Source organism: Phalacrocorax carbo, unplaced genomic scaffold (genome assembly GCF_963921805.1).
Source record: "Phalacrocorax carbo unplaced genomic scaffold, bPhaCar2.1 SCAFFOLD_54, whole genome shotgun sequence".
Lineage (NCBI taxonomy): Eukaryota > Metazoa > Chordata > Aves > Suliformes > Phalacrocoracidae > Phalacrocorax > Phalacrocorax carbo.
Window position 1 is genome coordinate 331,877 of NW_026990395.1, and position 17,001 is coordinate 348,877.

A 17,001-nucleotide genomic window follows, 5' to 3' on the forward strand; every position below is an offset into this window, starting at 1 on the left:
CTTTAGTAAGGCCCACTGTGACAGGCCAAGGGGTTAATGGTTTTAAACTAAAGGAGGCTAGATTTAGACTGGATGTAAGGAAAAAATTCTTTACAGTGGGGGTGTTAAAGTGCTGGAACACATTTCCAAGAGAGGTTGTGGAGGCCCCATCCCTAGAAACATTCAAGTTGAGGTTGGACAGGGTTCTGAGCAACCTGATCTAGTTGAAGATGTCCCTGCTCACTGAGGGGGTTGCACTAGATGATCTCTAAAGGTCCCTTCCATCCCAAAGCATTCTATGAATCTAAGTTCACTGAAGGTAAGACAAATAAATCATTCACCAGACCCCTTTCCCTGTGCCTGCTGCGTCCCCTGGGGTTGCTGAGCTCCGGTTTGCCACTTCACATCCAGATTTAGAGTATTATCCTTGGGTGACACCGTGCTGGACAGGCTGGTGCTTGGTGGGGTCCATTCACTGCTAACTCCCTGGCACACGCTGTCCCTCCCTGCACATCCCCTCTGCTCTCCTGGCAGCTCCCAAGTCCCTCCAGGAAAACATTCATCTGCCATCAGCCCTGTCACATGCCCTAGAGCCCCAGGAAGGTCCATCAGAGGTCGTTTGCCACCTGCATGGGTGCTGGCACCAACAAACAGCACCTGACCCAGCCCTCAGACCCTTGAAGCCCATACCGGGTCCATGATCTCAGTACACTGAGCCATGGAGACCAAGCAAACCAATGAGCCTCTTTAGAGGCTGTTCCTTGGGCATGTCCTTGAGAGCAGCTCTGGAGGAAGACATATGCCTCCAGATACTGCGCTCAGGACATGCCCTTCCATGACAGACATGGTGATGTGGAGGTCAGCTGTATCAGAGAAGTGCTCCTTGCCTGTCCCTTCCTGCAGCCACAGGACTAAAACACAGCAGGAGTGTGACCCAGCTCCAAGAGCACTCAGGCCTTGCACCAACACGGGAGAGTGCGGAAGTGGGAAGAGAGCAGCTCTGAAAATGCTGCTGCTCCCTGGCAGTGCTGCTGTGCCAGGACGCTTCTCCCCCCACCTCTGTCCGCAGGCACGGCCCCTGCAGTTCCCGAAGGCTTCAGAGGAAGGGTCTTGGACAAGCAACTTGCTGCAGGGTCCTTTATGTTGTTGAAATACACGCGGAGCACGATTCCTCATTTCACAGTCTCTTGGACAAACTCAGCTGCTAGACAGTGAACTAGAAGTGGGATGAATAATAAAATTTGGTTGTGCACAACATTATCACAAGAAAAAGAAAGACACCACACCATAAACCTCACAAGGCAGGCTAAGGCTGTAACAAGTTTCATTATGAATGCTATGCAGAAGAAAACAGGCATTTTCTTGTTTCTCAAAATAAAATCAGCTCATCAGTTTGCACACTGCATCCTTGAGCTCCTGGTTCCTCATGCTGTAGATGAGGGGGTTCACGGCTGGAGGCACCACCGAGTACAGCACTGCCACCACGAGGTCCATCGATGGAGAGGAGATGGAAGGAGGCTTTAGGTAGGCAAACATGGCAGTGATGATAAACAGGGAGACCACGGCCAGGTGCGGGAGGCACGTGGAAAAGGCTTTGTGCCGTCCCTGCTCAGAGGGGATCCTCAGCACAGCCCTGAAGATCTGCACATAGGACAGCACAATGAAAACAAAACACCCAAATGCTGCACAGGCACTGACCCCAAGAAGCCCGACCTCCCTGAGGTAGGTGTCTGAGCAGGAGAGCTTGAGGATCTGGGGGATTTCACAGAAGAACTGCTCCAGGGCATTGCCATGGCAGAGGGGCAGTGAAAATGTACTGGCCGTGTGCAGCAGAGCATTGAGAAACCCACCGGCCCAGGCAGCTGCTGCCATGTGGGCACAAGCTCTGCTGCCCAGCAGGGTCCCATAGTGCAGGGGTTTGCAGATGGCCACGTAGCGGTCGTAGGCCATGACCGTCAGGAGACAAAACTCTGCTCCCAACAAAAAGACAAACAGAAAGGCTTGTGCAGCACATCCTGCGTAGGAGATGTCCCTGGTGTCCCCGAGGGAATTGGCCATGGATTTGGGGAGAGTGGTGGAGATGCAGCCCAGGTCGAGGAGGGAGAGGTTGAGGAGGAAGAAGTACATGGGGGTGTGGAGGCGGTGGTCGCAGGCGATGGCGGTGACGATGAGCCCGTTGCCCAGGAGGGCAGCCAGGTAGATGGCCAGGGAGAGCCAGAAGTGCAGGAGCTGCAGCTCCCGCGTGTCTGTGAACGCCAGGAGGAGGAACTGTGTGATGGAGCTGCTGTTGGACATCTGCTGCCTCTGGGCGTGGAGCACTGAACAAGGAGATAAAGGAAGTGAGAGGTTAGGGCAGACTTCTTTGAGAAAATCTATACCATTTCTTACAGAACCGCCCTTCTGCATGAGTAAGTCCTGTCCTACTGCAACCGGGTAATAGGAACATGGGTTGATCTCAGATTAAATCCATCATGATATCAAAGAACTTTTTAGAATTTTCCCTCCCAACTCACCTGAGTGTAGAGCAGAGCTGCAGGGATTTTGGTTTGTGTGTTCTGTTCCAGCTGCCCACCACAGGTGAGGAGCACTTTGAATGCAGAAATCCCTGGCATTTCTGCTACACGTGGAATCTTGTGGGTGATGAGAGGCAAAAGGACTTTCCCTTAGTGCCAAGTGAAGACAGCCAGCCTTTGCATCAGCCCTGATCTCAGCTGCCCTGTGCTGACCCCCAGTAATCCAGGAGGATGGAGATTATGACCTGCTGCTCCACCTGGACAATCACATGTTTAATGGGCTGGATGGGATCCACCTGAGAGCGCTGAGGGAGCTGGCCGAGGAGCTTGCCAAGCCACTCTCCATCATTTATCAGCAGTCCTGGGTAACAGGAAAGGTCCCAGGCAACTGGAGGACTGCTGATGTGACACCCATCCACACGAAGGGACAGAAGGAGGATCCAGGGAAGTACAGGCCTGTCAGCTTGACCTTGGTACCGGGGAAGAATATGGAGCAGTTCATCTTGAGTGAGTGCACCATGCATGTGCAGGACAACCAGGTGATCAGGCCCAGCCAGCATGGCTTCATGAGAGGCAGGTCCTGCCTCACCAACCTGATCTCCTTCTATGACCAGGTGACCCACCTACTAGATGAGGTATTTCAGCTGGAGGACTATTGCACTCGGGTGTTCCCTCCAAAAGAAACAGGATGCTGCTGGGAGCAGAGGAATCCAGTTTCGGAGTGCAGATCTCCAAACCCCTCCAAACCTCATCATACGAGAGGAGGATCTCAGCTCTGCCCTCCCAGCCAGGGGCACAGGGGGCTCATTACACCTGCCCACATACAGCCACCCAGCAGCATTTCCATGGCCTCAGCAGTGAGGCGTCATCTCCATGGGGCTCCTGCACAGCACAGAGATGCCATGGAGAGCTTTGCCCTGCTGGGGGGCAGCCTGCAGCCCAGCAGCACCTCCCAAGGCAAGACTCCCATCGCCTACATTTGTTACGTCCTGAAGAGAGGCTGAGATCACTGCCAGCCTCACAAAACAAATATCTTTGGTGGTCAGGCTACTGGGAGGGCTACTGGAAGGGCAACACCTGGCAATGGCCCCAGTGTATTAAGAGCACAGGCTCTGCTCTGTGGGTGTGGGGGAGACAAGGGGTTGCTCCAGGGACAGCATCTGCACTGCAGGGGATGGCAGGGAGATGCGTGAGTCCCCCTCCTACAGTATTGTCCTGCAGACACCTCCTGGCAGCAGGGCACTGCCCAGGGACAGCTCTGTGCGTGCGGGGGCTAAGGAGCAGCTCAGACAGGTCCTAACGTGAACAGGGGTCTCAGTGCCTACGCCAGAGCAGAGAAACAACTTCCCACCTCCCACTGCCCACCCAGACAACCAGGAAGAGAAGACACAAAGCACAGACTTCTTCCCTTTCAGGAAACCCCCGACCTTGACTGCCATCTTTCAAATGACCCTCTGCAAATGTCCTCAGGCTGATGGAGAAGCCTGAGCAGCCCTGACCCACGCTGCACCCTCCGGACAGCAGAAGGACCCTGCCCTGCCAGGGTCACTCCTTCCACCCACAGCTTGTCCCCACAGCGCTGTGGGGAGCTCCCCGGGCAGGCTGAGTGCTGAGCCTGGCAGGCGGCAGAGTCCCTGCCCCAGCACACAGACCCCTGGGGCGCAGGGACCCTGCTCGCAAGGACAGCCCTGGGCACCCCTGCCTGCACACGTGCCTGCAAAGCCCTGCAGCATCCCCGGGCGAAGGCAGCCGCCGTGCCCTGTCCATCTGACAGTGCCGCAGGGAAGTGCTGCTCCTCAGCACGTCCTCCTCCCCTGTGCAAGGGCAGCTGTGAGAGTCCTCCTCAAGGATCACCTATGCTGTGGGATGCAGCAGCTTTTGGATATCCCTCCCAGAACACCAGCTACACTCTCCTCCACCCAGAGACTTACCATGCAGAGGGCTGTGAAGATCCTTCCCTGCAGTCAGCTCCCAGCATCCCCCCAGCCCAGGCTGCCTTTCCCCTCTCCCTGCCCGGCTCCTCTGCCCTCGGTGCCTGCAGGCAGTGCCCTCAGCCCTGCTGCGCTTGGCAGAGGAGCTGCTCCTGGGCAGAGCTGTCTCTCGGCAGCGCTGCCTCATTGCCAGCAGCTGCCTTTGTCCCAGGAGCCCAGCCCAGCTCAGCAGCAGAGGCCCAGCCCCAGGCAGCCCTTTCTCTGCCCCTCGCGGCTCCCTCCAGGTGTCCCTGGGGCTCCAGGGCTGACAGCTCCTGAGGGGCAGGAGGGTCTCTGCTGTGAATATACTTGGAAGCAGACTGATGTCAGCACCGACTGTCCCTCTCTCAGCACTGAACAAACTGTGTCCGGCAGCAGGAGTTGCCCAACCAGGGTGTGCAGGTCTGTGGGAGGTGTCGATGTTGCCCTTTGGAAGCCCCTGTTCCTGCCCCACTCTCCGACAGGACATGATGGCAGTAACGGGAAGGGGGTCATGCCTCCCCTGTGTGGGGCAGGGATCCAGCTGAGCTCATGCAGGCGTCTCAGCTCTCCGTAGCAGCCCTCAGGCAGGAGGTGGCTTCAGCTCCTCCAACACACACCCACGGACCCACAGCATGTGGGATTCTTCTTGCCTCAAGTCACCTGTGAACTCCTTCTCTAAGCATCCATGCTGGTTAATGGGGATGGAGGCCAGGAGTGGTTTGCTCAGGTGCAGATCCCTGGTGACATCGGAGGTGCCAGAGGTGGTGCAAGACACGTGCAGGTGACTGCAGACTGCAAGGAAGCAATTCTTAGGGACAAGTTAGCTTCTGGGGGCGTCGCCTTGGGGGCTGGTGGGCAATTCTTTGGCCCAAATGGAATGACCGCAGAGGCCCGTGTTAAGGACAGGGAGACCTGTCCCTCCTCAGTATGTTTAGGGCAGCTGACAGAGGTATTCATCGGAGCAAATGGAGTCCTGTGCCACCGGGACAGCTCAGGCTTTCCCTTCCTCTTGTCTGTCAGCTGTCCGTCTCCACTGACTGAACCTGAAGGTTTCTCATGGGCTTCCCTGAAGTGCCTACACCCACCCAGTGCAGCTGCTGCATGTCATGGCCAAACACAGGCCTGTAGTGTTCCCTCGATACCAAAGCTGCCCAGAACAACCGGAGCGTGCAGCTGGTAGGGCAGTGCGGGCCCTACCGGGCAGCTGTCCCTGTTCACGGTCGGGACGTGACAGACCTCCCTTGTCAGCAAGTGACGCGTTCCCACCACTGCAGCGAGGCAGCGTCTGTCCCGTGCCTGTGCAGTCGGTGCCGGCAACGCAGGAATACGAGCCACGTCACATCAGGGTTTCCACTCGTGTGCCAGCTCTCTTAGCCTCTGCTGCTTCTTCTCACCCCATCCTTTGCTCGCACCCCTGATGGTACACTCAAGGAACAGGCCAAGCATTTCCACAAGGTGCCTGCATCACAGGATGCCCATCGCCAAGTACAGTTTCAGCAGCCCCTTGTCCCTCCTGGAGATCAGCTTTGCACCTGCCACAGGCCCCAGGGGCTGCAAGAGGCACCACAGACAGCAAAGCCCCCTCCTGCCAGAGGTGCAGAGCCCAGCTGGGTTTCTCTCAGCCATTGGGGGAACCCGTCTTTGCTGTCCTTGTGAGCCCCCCCTTTCACCCTGACCTTGCCGCCTGCCACTCGCTGCAGCACGTCTCTGCTCTGAGGGAAAGCCTTTGCTCACACAGGGTCTCGGGCCTTCAAGCTTTGACAAGGCTGAGCTTGGCCTTGCTGGCACAGAGCCCACGTGTGCACCAACGTTCTCAGCGTGGGGCACGGGGAGGAGGGGCTGGAGCCCCTCGTGCTCTCACAGGTCCATGGCATTGATGCGATACCTGCTGAGGTTTGGTGGGACAGGTCACGCAGCTTGGGGTGCTGCAATGGGGGTACAGCCTTTTCAGAAGAGACAGGCAGGAAAGCCCAGGAGGGGGTTCCCGCAGTGTGAAGGCGCTGCCTGGATGAAGGGAGAGCCTCTGTGGGATGGGGGACAGGCTGCGTGAGCCCTTGTGCGTGAGGGTCAGAGGAGAGGCCAGCTGGGGCGACATCGTGGTAGGAGGTAAGTGCCTGGAATCAGGTGAGGACGTCGACAAAGTCTTATTGAAGCCGTTTGAGAAAGTGGAAACTTCAGAGAACAACTCAATTTTCACTCTGTCCCAGAGGCCGGCCTGCTTAGGCCTGCAACAGACTACCTCTGCCTTGTCAAGTAAGAGTGAGTGACAGGAAGAAAATGAGAGAGCTGGAGTTCACCATCACCATCACCATCACCATCAGGAAGAAAACCAAATCTGTAAGCACATGGCACGGTGACTGTTATTAGTGGCAGCAGCACTGATTCCAATGCATTCCTGCTGTGAGGTGCAGGGCAGGGGCCACACATCTCTGGCAGCCACTCTGGGAATGCACTGCAGGCAGTGCCACCTCAATCAGTGTTTGTAAGAGAAGGCACGATACCCCATCCTCAAGTACTCCTCTAGCAAGGGTCAGCTGGAGGGTGGTCTTGCAGGACTCATACCCTGAGCCCTCGGGTGGCACGGACACTGCTGGTTTCCCTCTGCAGAGAGTGGTAGCAGCTGGATCCCTTCTCAAGAGACACTTCTTGCCAGGAAGCCTCCAGCCTGAGGGAAGCTCCCCTGATTTTCACTGGCACGTCACTCTCTCTTCTGATGTATCTGGGGCGCTTCTGTGCTTATTGTTCCTGCGCAGAAGAGATAAAGAGAGAAACGTTTCAGAAGAGATGGTCCTACGGCTCCTATTGTGAACAATAATGCTCCCTAAGAGCTCCGGAGGGAGCCAGGGAGGTGGGAGGACACACACGGACAATTCAGGAAGCCCCAGGCCTCTTCTGAAGGGTGACTGGCTCCCAGCTGGGAGGCAGCACCGGGCACTATGTCTGGCTGGCAGAGAGCGTTCAGGGAAGGCAATGAGAAACAAGGCGGTGGTTGAGGCCTTTCCCAACTGTTTATAAAACTGTTTGTGCTCAGAACTGGAAAAGAATTTTTATCTGGATGTGAGAAGCTGCGGTTTGGCAGGTCTGCAGGCTCCTGTGCAAATCAGAGATGATTTTCCACAAAAGGTGTGAGGTTGCCCTTGGTGAAAGAGGACACCAGGGAGCCAGCAGGAACAGGCTGGGAAGGAGTCATGGCTGGGACTCCTTTTGTATCTCATTCCTGGAGACCCTACCCCAAGAACTGGACCCCCAGAGCTCTTCCTTTCACCAGGTGATTCTCCACTGCATTGCTTCTCCTTCCTGCTGCGCATTGCCCTCTGGGGCTGATGCTTGTAGCAGTGGATTTGGAGGGAACTTACCCCTCTCGGGCCTCTGACTCAGCCCTCATGGAAGAAAGAGGCTGTTCTGCAAGTGAAGAACATGGGACCCAGGCAACCCTTCCCAAGACCCTTGTGAAGGCAACTGTGGCCCTTAAGGGGCCGTGACATGCCAGAATTGGGCAGAGAAAGGGCGATGGAGATGAAAACTCTGATACAAGTGAGCAAAACAAACTGTGGCAGTCCATCCTGGACTTGAGAAGACCAGATCTGGGCTTGTGCAGGGATCTTCCTTAAAGAATGTCCTTGGAGCCATCCTGGAGGGACAAGGATGCCCCAAGCAGCTGCCTGATTGTCAGGGATCCCCTCCTCATGTCACAAGAATGTCCCGTTGCAGTGGGCAGAAAGTCAAGCAAGGGCTGTGCCAGGCAGCCTGGAGGAGCAGGGACTTGCTCATGGAGCACAGAGTGGAAATGTGCAGAAGGTGGCAGCAAGGACAGGGCACCAGAAGAAACAGAGCGCCACAACCTGAGCGTGCTGGGATGCAGCGAGTCTAACGGAGTCACTGCTGTGGTAGAACCCCAGTAGGCAGCTGAGCACCGCACAGGCGCTCACTCACATCCTCACAGTGGGATGGGGAAGGCAATCAGAAGGGTAGAAGTGAGAAAACTTGTGAGTGGAGATAAAGACAGTTCAATAGTTCAAGCAAAAGGTGCGCATGCAAGCAGCGCAAAGCAAGGAGTTCATTCACTGCTTCCCACCAGCAGGCAGGTGTTTAGCCATTGCCAGGAAAGCAGGGCTTCGCCACCTGCCATGGTGACTTGGGCCACCGAGCTCGAAAGAGTTCACCCTTATGCTGCCAGTCCCGATCCACCTCAGCCACTTCAGTCTTGGCAGCCCGATCCACCTGCTGGTTGTTTCGACGTTCTTCAGTGGCCCGACTCTTGGGGACGTGAGCATCCACATGACGTACCTTTACAACCAGGTTCTCTACCCGGGCAGCAATATCTTGCCACAGCGCGGCAGCCCAGATGGGTTTGCCTCTGCCCTGCCAGTTGTTCTGCTTCCACTGCTGTAGCCACCCCCACAGGGCATTTGCCACCATCCAGGAGTCAGTACAGAGAGAGAGCACGGGCCACTTTTCCCGTTCGGCGATGTCTAAGGCCAGCTGGATGGCCTTTACCTCTGCAAACTGGCTCCATTCACCTTCTCCTTCAGCACTTTCTGTGACTTGCCTTATAGGACTCCATACAGCAGCCTTCCATCTCCAGTGCTTCCACACAAGGCGACAGGACCCATCAGTGAACAGGGTGTATTGCTTCTCATTTTCTGGCAGTTTGTTATACAGTGGGGCCTCTTCAGCACGTGGCACCCCCTCCTCTGGTGATATTCCAAAGTCTTTGCCTTCTGGCCAGTCCATGGTCACTTCCAAGACTCCTGGGCCACTGGGGTTTCCTACTCGAGCCCGCTGGGTGATCAGTGCGACCCATTTACTCCATTAGCGTCACTTTGTGCTAATCCCACCTGGCACTGCTTGTTGTTCTCCCGAGTGTGGGTGGCTTTGAGGAGCTCTTGGCACACAGCGGGCACCCAGCCTTGCAAGAAGTGCAAGCCCACTTGAAAGTAGCACTCAGTTCCAGGATGCCACAAATGTAGATAAAATCTAGCCAATGCTTCAGACCAGGAAAGTGGTAAATGCCGGTCATTTGTGTTACATTTACATGAATGTTAATAATGGGAGATAAACGAACTGACTGACCCACAACTGTGTATTAGTGACAGCTGCTTCCAGTTGGTTCTTTGACTCCAATCTTACCTGGCCCACGTCACTGTTGGATCCTGCGGAGATGAACATGCCGTTCTTGTCCTTCAGGAAGCTCCTCTGAGACCAATAGGCTAGATCAGAAGCAAAGCTTTTCCTGTGCCCTGGATTCCTAGGGTCATCTACGCTTGTGCTGTCGGTGTTCACAGAAATCACACACCTACTTCCTGCATCCTTCTCTCTCTGTGCATTAACATTACAATTGTAGTATCAAACTACCAGCAATCAGGCTTTCACTAATAAGTTGTGGTTTAGTCTGGGTTTAAACCAAGTTCAACAGCAAGGCACACCACACAGATGGCTACTGTGGGATAAGCCTGCTCTTGAGCCATGCCGGGTGATGCACAGCCCAGGAGTGAGTGACCTGAACCAACAGGCTCATCAGGAACCGTCACTTGCATTTTTCCCTCTGCCTCACGTATGGGTCACCCACACAGCACAGTGCATTGGAAAACGCTTTTTATTTGAGGAACAGCTGTAATTCACAAGGAACCGCAGAACATTTCTCTCCAAGCATCCAAAGGCACTCATTCTCTTGACTGCTTTGGTGAGAACAGCATTCCTGCGATGGAAACCTGCAAGTTTTGCACAGAAGACAAAAGTACCAACAACATAAGAAACAAAGGCAATCTTACTACGTGAAATTCTATTCTTTCATCGTATTTTCCGATGGGCCTAGACCAAGAGGTTACAGGCAGTGCCCAACAACTCACAAGAAACTATGGATTGGCTCCTGCCTGGAGCTTGTTTCTTCCCCACCAGAAGCTATTTATGGTTGTCTACATGGGAAGGGATGAAATTGCAGCAAATAAACTGATTGTGCTGACAACCCTGAGAGTCATCTTCCATGAGAAGAAGTTCTGATGGGGGATTAAACGGCTTAGTTATCTGTGGCCTGATTTGCACGCTGGGCATGTCCTTGTAGTACGACCTGTCCAAGGCCTTGGTCTTTTCTCGTGACAAAAGGACAGCAGAGAAGGACAGTAAGTGACCTTCATTGCCCTCAAGTCCAAATATACCAGAATTGAGGGTGATTTGGCCATACCACCTGTAGGAAAATCATCTGACAACTACTGGCCTCTTTTCTGCTCTTTATCATTCTGCCTGTTTTTAAGTAGAAGAGGCAGAAACAAAGCAGAAACATGTTCAGCAAGTGGGAAAAGGTTACTATTTGATCACACAATCAAGTCTATCCAGATCCATACACCAATAGCTTGATGGTAATCCTTGTTTTAGTTTCAGCTCTCTTAAATTCTCTAAACACATTTAACATAATATAAACATATGTATTTTGCATATACAAACACCATCATAACAGAAAATACCTCTCTCTGAGGTGGGTTTCTGCTCGTTTCCTACCCATAACTCTCTAACTTTGGCCAGTACACGACTGCTGAAAGGTGCTCTTGGAGGCACATCTCCTGCATTAGCTTGTCCTGTTACTGTTGAGAATGGCTTTGGTCTTGCGGCTGTCAAGCAAGAGGGAAAAACGATCAGCCTTGTGCAATCAAAGTGATGGGGAGTTGTGCGTTATATTCCCCCCCGAAAATTTACCTCCTCTTGGTCCGGATGAAGGCAGATGGTAAGGCTTGGCTCTCTCTACAGCCAGCTGCCTCTGACCTCGAGGAAGGGTCTTGCCATGTTTTGCTGACAGAGAATTTCTGGCAGCTGCCCCCTGTCCCCAGCGAGGATCACAATCGGTCTGATGAACGAGAAGCGTAAAGCAAGAAGGTAAATAATTACAAGCAGTTCATTGCACGGAACTCTCGGTGCTGTTTCCAATTAGTGAATACGTTTCCTCTACAGGTGCAGTAAAATACACCCACGGCACAGAGCGGCAGCCAGTTCTGCCCATCCGCGCACACCAGCTCCACCCGGTATTTTGAGCCAAGTGGAAGGAAGACTAGAATAATAACAGAAGCTACAACTTTAAGTTAAAACCATGCCGGCACTCTGCAGAACCTGAGCCTGACCCACCTGTCAGCACCCACAAGTTTCACGTGGCTGACAAAACAGCAGCCTTTCCCTTGTTTTTCCCAAAACGCCACTGCCCCAGGTGACTGAATCTCCAGGGCAACGGCGGGTTACATTGGACAAAAGGAAGTGAGGATTAAAACAGGGAAGAGAAAGCTCCCTACACACCCCTTCCCCCTGGATGGAGGCTTTCAATTGCAGGCCCTAAACCTTCCAAACCCACCCCATAACTTTGCTTCCCTGGAAAACTCTGGTTCCACAAACCACCCAATGGATCACAGAACCACAACAGAAGTTCCCATAAATCAAAATTTGACCTGGCTATTTTGAGATACAGAAGTTAGGTAAGATTTTTGGTCCTAAAAGTGGTAAAATGAAAGTTGTGGAATTGCAGAGCTCATGCTATAACTTGAGCAAATAATATAAAGAACAACCCATAGTGTACATTTTGCCTGTGGATTGGCACCCAGAGTTGCGTGCAAGGTACAAGGGATGACATACAACACACTCTTCATTCCACAGTGACCCAAACAACTTCCAATAATCCGAACCCTACACAATGTATGTCGCTGAATAACTGAATGGTAAGAGTGGCTGACAGGAGAGGTACTTATTTCATCCTCAGACACAAACAAACTCTTTGAAGTGGAGTCAACAACAGCCTGGAACATTGAATTTCCAACTGCACGGGGAAGCTTTGGAGTAGTGACACATTTTGTTCAACTTTTAGGTTCAGCCGTAACGTAAGGTGCAGAGGCTTATTCCAAGTAGTTCAAAGAAGGGTGTGATAAAGAAAGCAGGATTCTTACTGAGTGCTGTTAAACCAGTTAGTAACCCCTGAGAGAAGCTGGCACACTTGGCAGGACTTTTACGCTTACCATGAGATGAACGTTCCTCGCCTGGCTCAGCTGTAGTGCTGGCACACAGTTGGCACGCTGCAGATGCCGGATTAAAACAATTTCATGATTCCGTAAGAATTTCTCCAAACCCTTCCATGAGAAATAACACATTTTAAAACATACATGATGATCCTGCCTCGTCTCTTGGCAAAGAGGGGATTCAGGTTTCTTTCTTGCCCACGCTTCCTTGTTCAGAGTCTGTGAAAGGCAGCTTCAGGAAGTCTCCCACTAGTCCCATCTCCCGACAGATGTCATACATGTCTCTTCATAGCTCTTCCACGTTTATCTTAGTGGTGTGTTGCTGCAGCAGACCCCAAGCCTCCGCCATGCACCTAGAATTAATTTTTTCACATGTAAAGGAATATTAATGGAATCCCCAAAAAGATGCCCCACAATTATTGATATTCCAAGTTTAAAGGAAGTTTAGGGGATCTGAATTTCTAGTATTTGTTCTCCACCTTTCACAGTATCTGAATGCCAAAACGGTGGCATGTATTTCTTTACCTATTGGACAACAGCACAGTGAGGAAAAGCCGCGCTTCACGACTGCTTGCGAATGGTGGCTTCATCACCTGCAGGTAGGTGAGGGCTCGCCCATGCTCTCCTTGGCACATGAGGGACTGAAGAATTCTCACGTCTTGCCACGACACAGGTTTGATTGCAGCTGGTTCAAAGAGCAGGGCCAGGGAATTCTGCAGACGTTACAGATCAGGTTGATTAAGATATATAGACACACACGCACACAACAAATCTATTCAAAAGTTTCTTCCGTAAGGGTGAATCTCTGTGGAATAAACTCAGAGGATGACTAATGAAGGACTTGATACGGGACAGGGAAATAGAAATCCTGAAGTATCTGCAGAAAAAACAATGCAGTGAGTGTCCAGAACAAAGGGAGTCTTTTGAAAGGAGCGATTCTCACTTTTCTAGGATCACCAAATCTCCGTATGCAAACATCACCTTTCATAAAGACAAGTTATTCTCCCAGGCAAACAGGTCATACAAACATCGTGACAGGCAAAGAACAGCCTCCAGCATCAGAAGGAACAGGAAGTAGCTTGAAAAGTCACTTTTGCAGTCTTCCACCTCAAATCATGCTGCCAGGATGGCAGTTTGAATAGTTCAAGTACCTAAACCACTGCTTTTGAGAAAGTGCTTGACTGCTCTGCTGAAAACAGCCCAAACAGACGGATTTGGCAATTCACATGGCAAGCGCTATTAACCTTGACTTCTTCATTGTCTTAATCCATTTCCTGTCAACGCAATTAAAACCCAATTGCAAATCATCACGTATTGCTGAAGGTGCTGCTGAAGCATATTACAAAAAACGCTTCCGATGCTTTATCACCTGTTATTAGCTAAGCACCAGGGGGTTTTGCATCATTGGATAGATCCTAGCTTTGTATTGCAATGTGTGCCCAACTCAACTGTCACATACTTACATCATAATCCTTGTGGTCTAGAAACCAAAAACCTTGAATAAGCTTAACAAGGCCCAAAGGGATGGCAAAGGCGGCTGCGAAGGAGTCGACTGAAGTTTCTGTTTTATTTGGAGAGGAATGCGTGATGTCTAGCAGCAAGTAAATTGTCTGATATCAGGTATCTAATTAAGGCTAATAAATTTGCAAGACCAACAATTTATCATATGAAATAATAGTATTAATATTCTTGATAGAATATTAATAAATCATAAAATGAAATAAGGATATAATCGTGGAAGGACACAGAAAATACTCATGTCTTAGTCTTGCCATTTTATGCTGTTGTAACCTGAAGATAGTCAGGTCCTGACAACAAAATTGCAGTCTGAATAAATAGCCAGAAAGACAGACTCTTTGATTTCTCTCAGGCGTTCAGAAAGGTTGCCTTTCCATATTTAAACAGTTCCATTTGAAACTCAGGCTCCCTCTTTAGTCACTGGAGCCACCAGCTGGACATTCAAAACATGCGAACAGCCAACGCTTGATTATTAAAGCAAACAAATTCTACAGTTGGCTTTTTCCCTCCTTTCCAGGGAATATAAAACAGTTGAAATTACGGTGTCCTTACAACACAGCTTAGCTCTGAATGATTAAAACTGGGTTTAAACCAGCACGTGGGTCACTCATCGGCAGTGTCACTTTCTCTTTCTGACAGCTGTTTTTAGGGATGTATTCTCATCAGAGAGCTGCGGGGTGCAAGAGTTTTTAAAGCCCTTGCTCTCTAGGCTCCCCTCTCGGGTCAGGCAACAAACAACAGAAGCAACACAGTATCTTTCGGCAGCTTAAAAATTCAGTTTCTGCCCAATGACTTTTCTCTTCTCTCTCTTTTAGTGCATCACTCGAGGAAGCAGCCGTTTGCTACAGGTGCGGGTGCTGCAAAAATGAAAAACTGGGTCTAAATTTTGAGAAGACCTAAGGGAGCTTTCTACCTTTAACATTGCTTAGTAAACCTGTTTCTCATATCAGAAAAGGCTTTGCAACAAAATGTTTTATAAATTCCTAAAAAAAACTCACAGTACAAAGCAATAAAACAATGCTTCCTTCTATGACGTCATTCTAAAGGAGGTGTTTTCACTTGCATTGTGGTTGAAGCATAAATTAGAAAATGCATCGAACGCGTAGGTGACAGACATTTCAGAACACCGATGCGCGTATACTGAAGGTGTCGTAGAAATACCTCCAAGGGATACGATTGCATGTTTGTGGCTTTCTTCAACGCCTTCTAGCAAATAGAGCTCCAGCAGTGCCTGGAATGAAAAGGGAAAAGGCTTTTACAAACTCCTCTCTCTGAGAAATGATTGGCTTTGGGGGAGGGCTGGGCTGGGGCTGGGGTTTGTGGTGGTGGTGGCTGTTTTCAGGGAACACAACACTCACCCGTAAACTAGGAGGTGGGTATTTCCCAGTTCCGCCTTCATCCCCCCGCCACAGCTCCTCAACTTGCTCTCCGAACTGGGAAACCATCCCATCGACCATCAGGCAGTCAGAGTCCCATTTGCCTCTGGAACAAAACGTAGCGAGGATTTGACAGAGGAAATCACTAATTCCAGCCTCTCAGTGTCACGGATTTCCTCCAGCCAAAACAAAACCAGCTAAAGCTCCCACGAGTCCAAGAAAGGAACAAACACACACAGGCATGATCGTGACTTGAAATCGACTGGAAAGACATTTCTGAGTCCGATAAAGGGTGTTCATTAGATCATAGTGAATTGTTAAAGGAGTCCCAAATAGACATCCTAAAAGCTCCCTTATTAAGGGAAAAGTTGCAATGACCTTTTAGATTTTCGGTTTTCTTTTTTGTCGCATTACTTGTAATACAAAGGAAGTGAAAACAAAGCTTTTTAAGTGCCAGAAACAGCCACGCTCCTACTGACTAACAGAGGAAACGTGACAGTACCAGAATGCCAGGACTATTCTCTAACCCAAATCTAACGCCTCCAATGGCATTGTTCCATTGGCATTCCATTCCAGTAGCAAATACAACTGTTGATGGAAAAGCCACTCGCTGCCACTTCTGAATTTGCAGCGGAACTGTTCCAGAGCTTTCCTGTAGGTCTTACCTTGATAAACACTCAAGTTTCTGTCGATGAGCCACGTAGTAGCTCTGAATCAGAGGAGAATTGTAGAAAGGTCTAGAGAAACGCATCTCATCACCTACAGGCAATAAATAAGAAGGGAGTTAAAGAATTCATATCACATTTTCAACCTACACTTTTGGACTAAACGGACAGAAGAACATACAAGCTCAGCATCAAAAGCACAGGCAAGCCTCCGACTTTGAATGAAGCCAATCCTCTTTCTGCCTTTGCTAAAAGAGACCTAAGGCACAAGGCTCAAGTCCTGCTTGTCTCAAGTGCCAGTTCAAGCTTACAGTTGATGTAACATCCAGAACACAGAGTGTCAGCCAAAGTTCGTTATTAAAAAAACCCCAATTCTCAAAGGGTTTTTATATATGTCATGTGAACATGGGTTAGACAATTCAGGCTGACAATAGAATTTATCACCCATCCAAATGGTGAACTATTTCCAAGGTGAAGTTTTTTCTCTAAGCAATCAATGAAAATTTCGAAACAGGCAGGTCATGCTTTTACTGTAAAATCAAGCATTCCAGTGTTGGTGCTGTAAGAGTTACTTGTTTAAAATCCCAGGTATTTCAAGCTGTGGACATGAGCAACTCCTTCAGTCAGAGGCTTATTGCTATTTCTGACCAACATCCCAGGCAGAAACTGCTGGCATTATTCTATGCTACGTAGTTGAAAAAACCAGGACAATCTCAATTTCAGCAGCAGAACTTCAGCATCTGCTGTCACTGAACCAGCACGACTTGGTATTGATGAAACATTGACAAAACCACGGCTAAGCACGTGTTCATAGGAAGCACCTCCTGCTACAGATGCAGGACAGTTTAGGCTTACCTGAGCCCTCTGGCAGGAGACGGGACCAGCAGAACCAGAGGACCACTCGTGCATACAAAGCTGTGAGGCTGGTCACCGCCAGCTTATTTGTCAAGTCTGCAAAACATGAAAAAAGCCTGAGAGGACTGTTGGTATGCAATTTCTATTGGTTTTTT

At 50.7% G+C, this 17,001-nt stretch overlaps 2 protein-coding genes and 1 long non-coding RNA gene across 3 annotated transcripts; all 3 read right to left on the reverse strand.

Moving 5' to 3' along the window:
- Positions 1–1,359: 1,359 nt before the first annotated feature.
- Positions 1,360–2,274, reverse strand: LOC135311127 (olfactory receptor 14J1-like). The gene has a single exon (XM_064440268.1). It carries the CDS (start codon positions 2,272–2,274, stop codon positions 1,360–1,362), a length of 915 nt encoding a protein of 304 aa, XP_064296338.1.
- Positions 2,275–10,089: 7,815 nt separating this feature from the next.
- Positions 10,090–11,277, reverse strand: LOC135311164 (uncharacterized). Its single transcript, XR_010370981.1, has 3 exons — positions 11,135–11,277; positions 10,940–11,049; positions 10,090–10,155 (listed from the first exon to the last, which is right to left on the reverse strand). It is a non-coding gene; the product is annotated as an uncharacterized LOC135311164 (long non-coding RNA).
- A 1,369-nt stretch (positions 11,278–12,646) lies between these two features.
- On the reverse strand, positions 12,647–16,980 carry LOC135311160 (protein ELYS-like). Its single transcript, XM_064440298.1, has 7 exons — positions 16,847–16,980; positions 15,992–16,085; positions 15,309–15,432; positions 15,125–15,181; positions 13,896–14,042; positions 12,958–13,145; positions 12,647–12,785 (listed from the first exon to the last, which is right to left on the reverse strand). Exons 2-7 carry the CDS (start codon positions 16,075–16,077, stop codon positions 12,719–12,721), a joined length of 669 nt encoding a protein of 222 aa, XP_064296368.1. The 5' UTR covers positions 16,078–16,085; positions 16,847–16,980; the 3' UTR covers positions 12,647–12,718.
- Between the last annotated feature and the right edge of the window lie 21 nt (positions 16,981–17,001).

Coding starts and splice junctions, on each gene's coding strand:
- LOC135311127 (XM_064440268.1), bottom strand. CDS start 2,274: ATGTCCAACAGCAGCTCCATCACACAGTTCCTCCTCCTGGCGTTCACA.
- LOC135311160 (XM_064440298.1), bottom strand. CDS start 16,077: ATGCGTTTCTCTAGACCTTTCTACAATTCTCCTCTGATTCAGAGCTAC. Junction 15,182..15,308: donor ACCCACCTCCTAGTTTACGG/GTGAGTGTTGTG, acceptor TTTTCATTCCAG/GCACTGCTGGAGCTCTATTT. Junction 13,146..13,895: donor TAGACCACAAGGATTATGAT/GTAAGTATGTGA, acceptor TAACGTCTGCAG/AATTCCCTGGCCCTGCTCTT.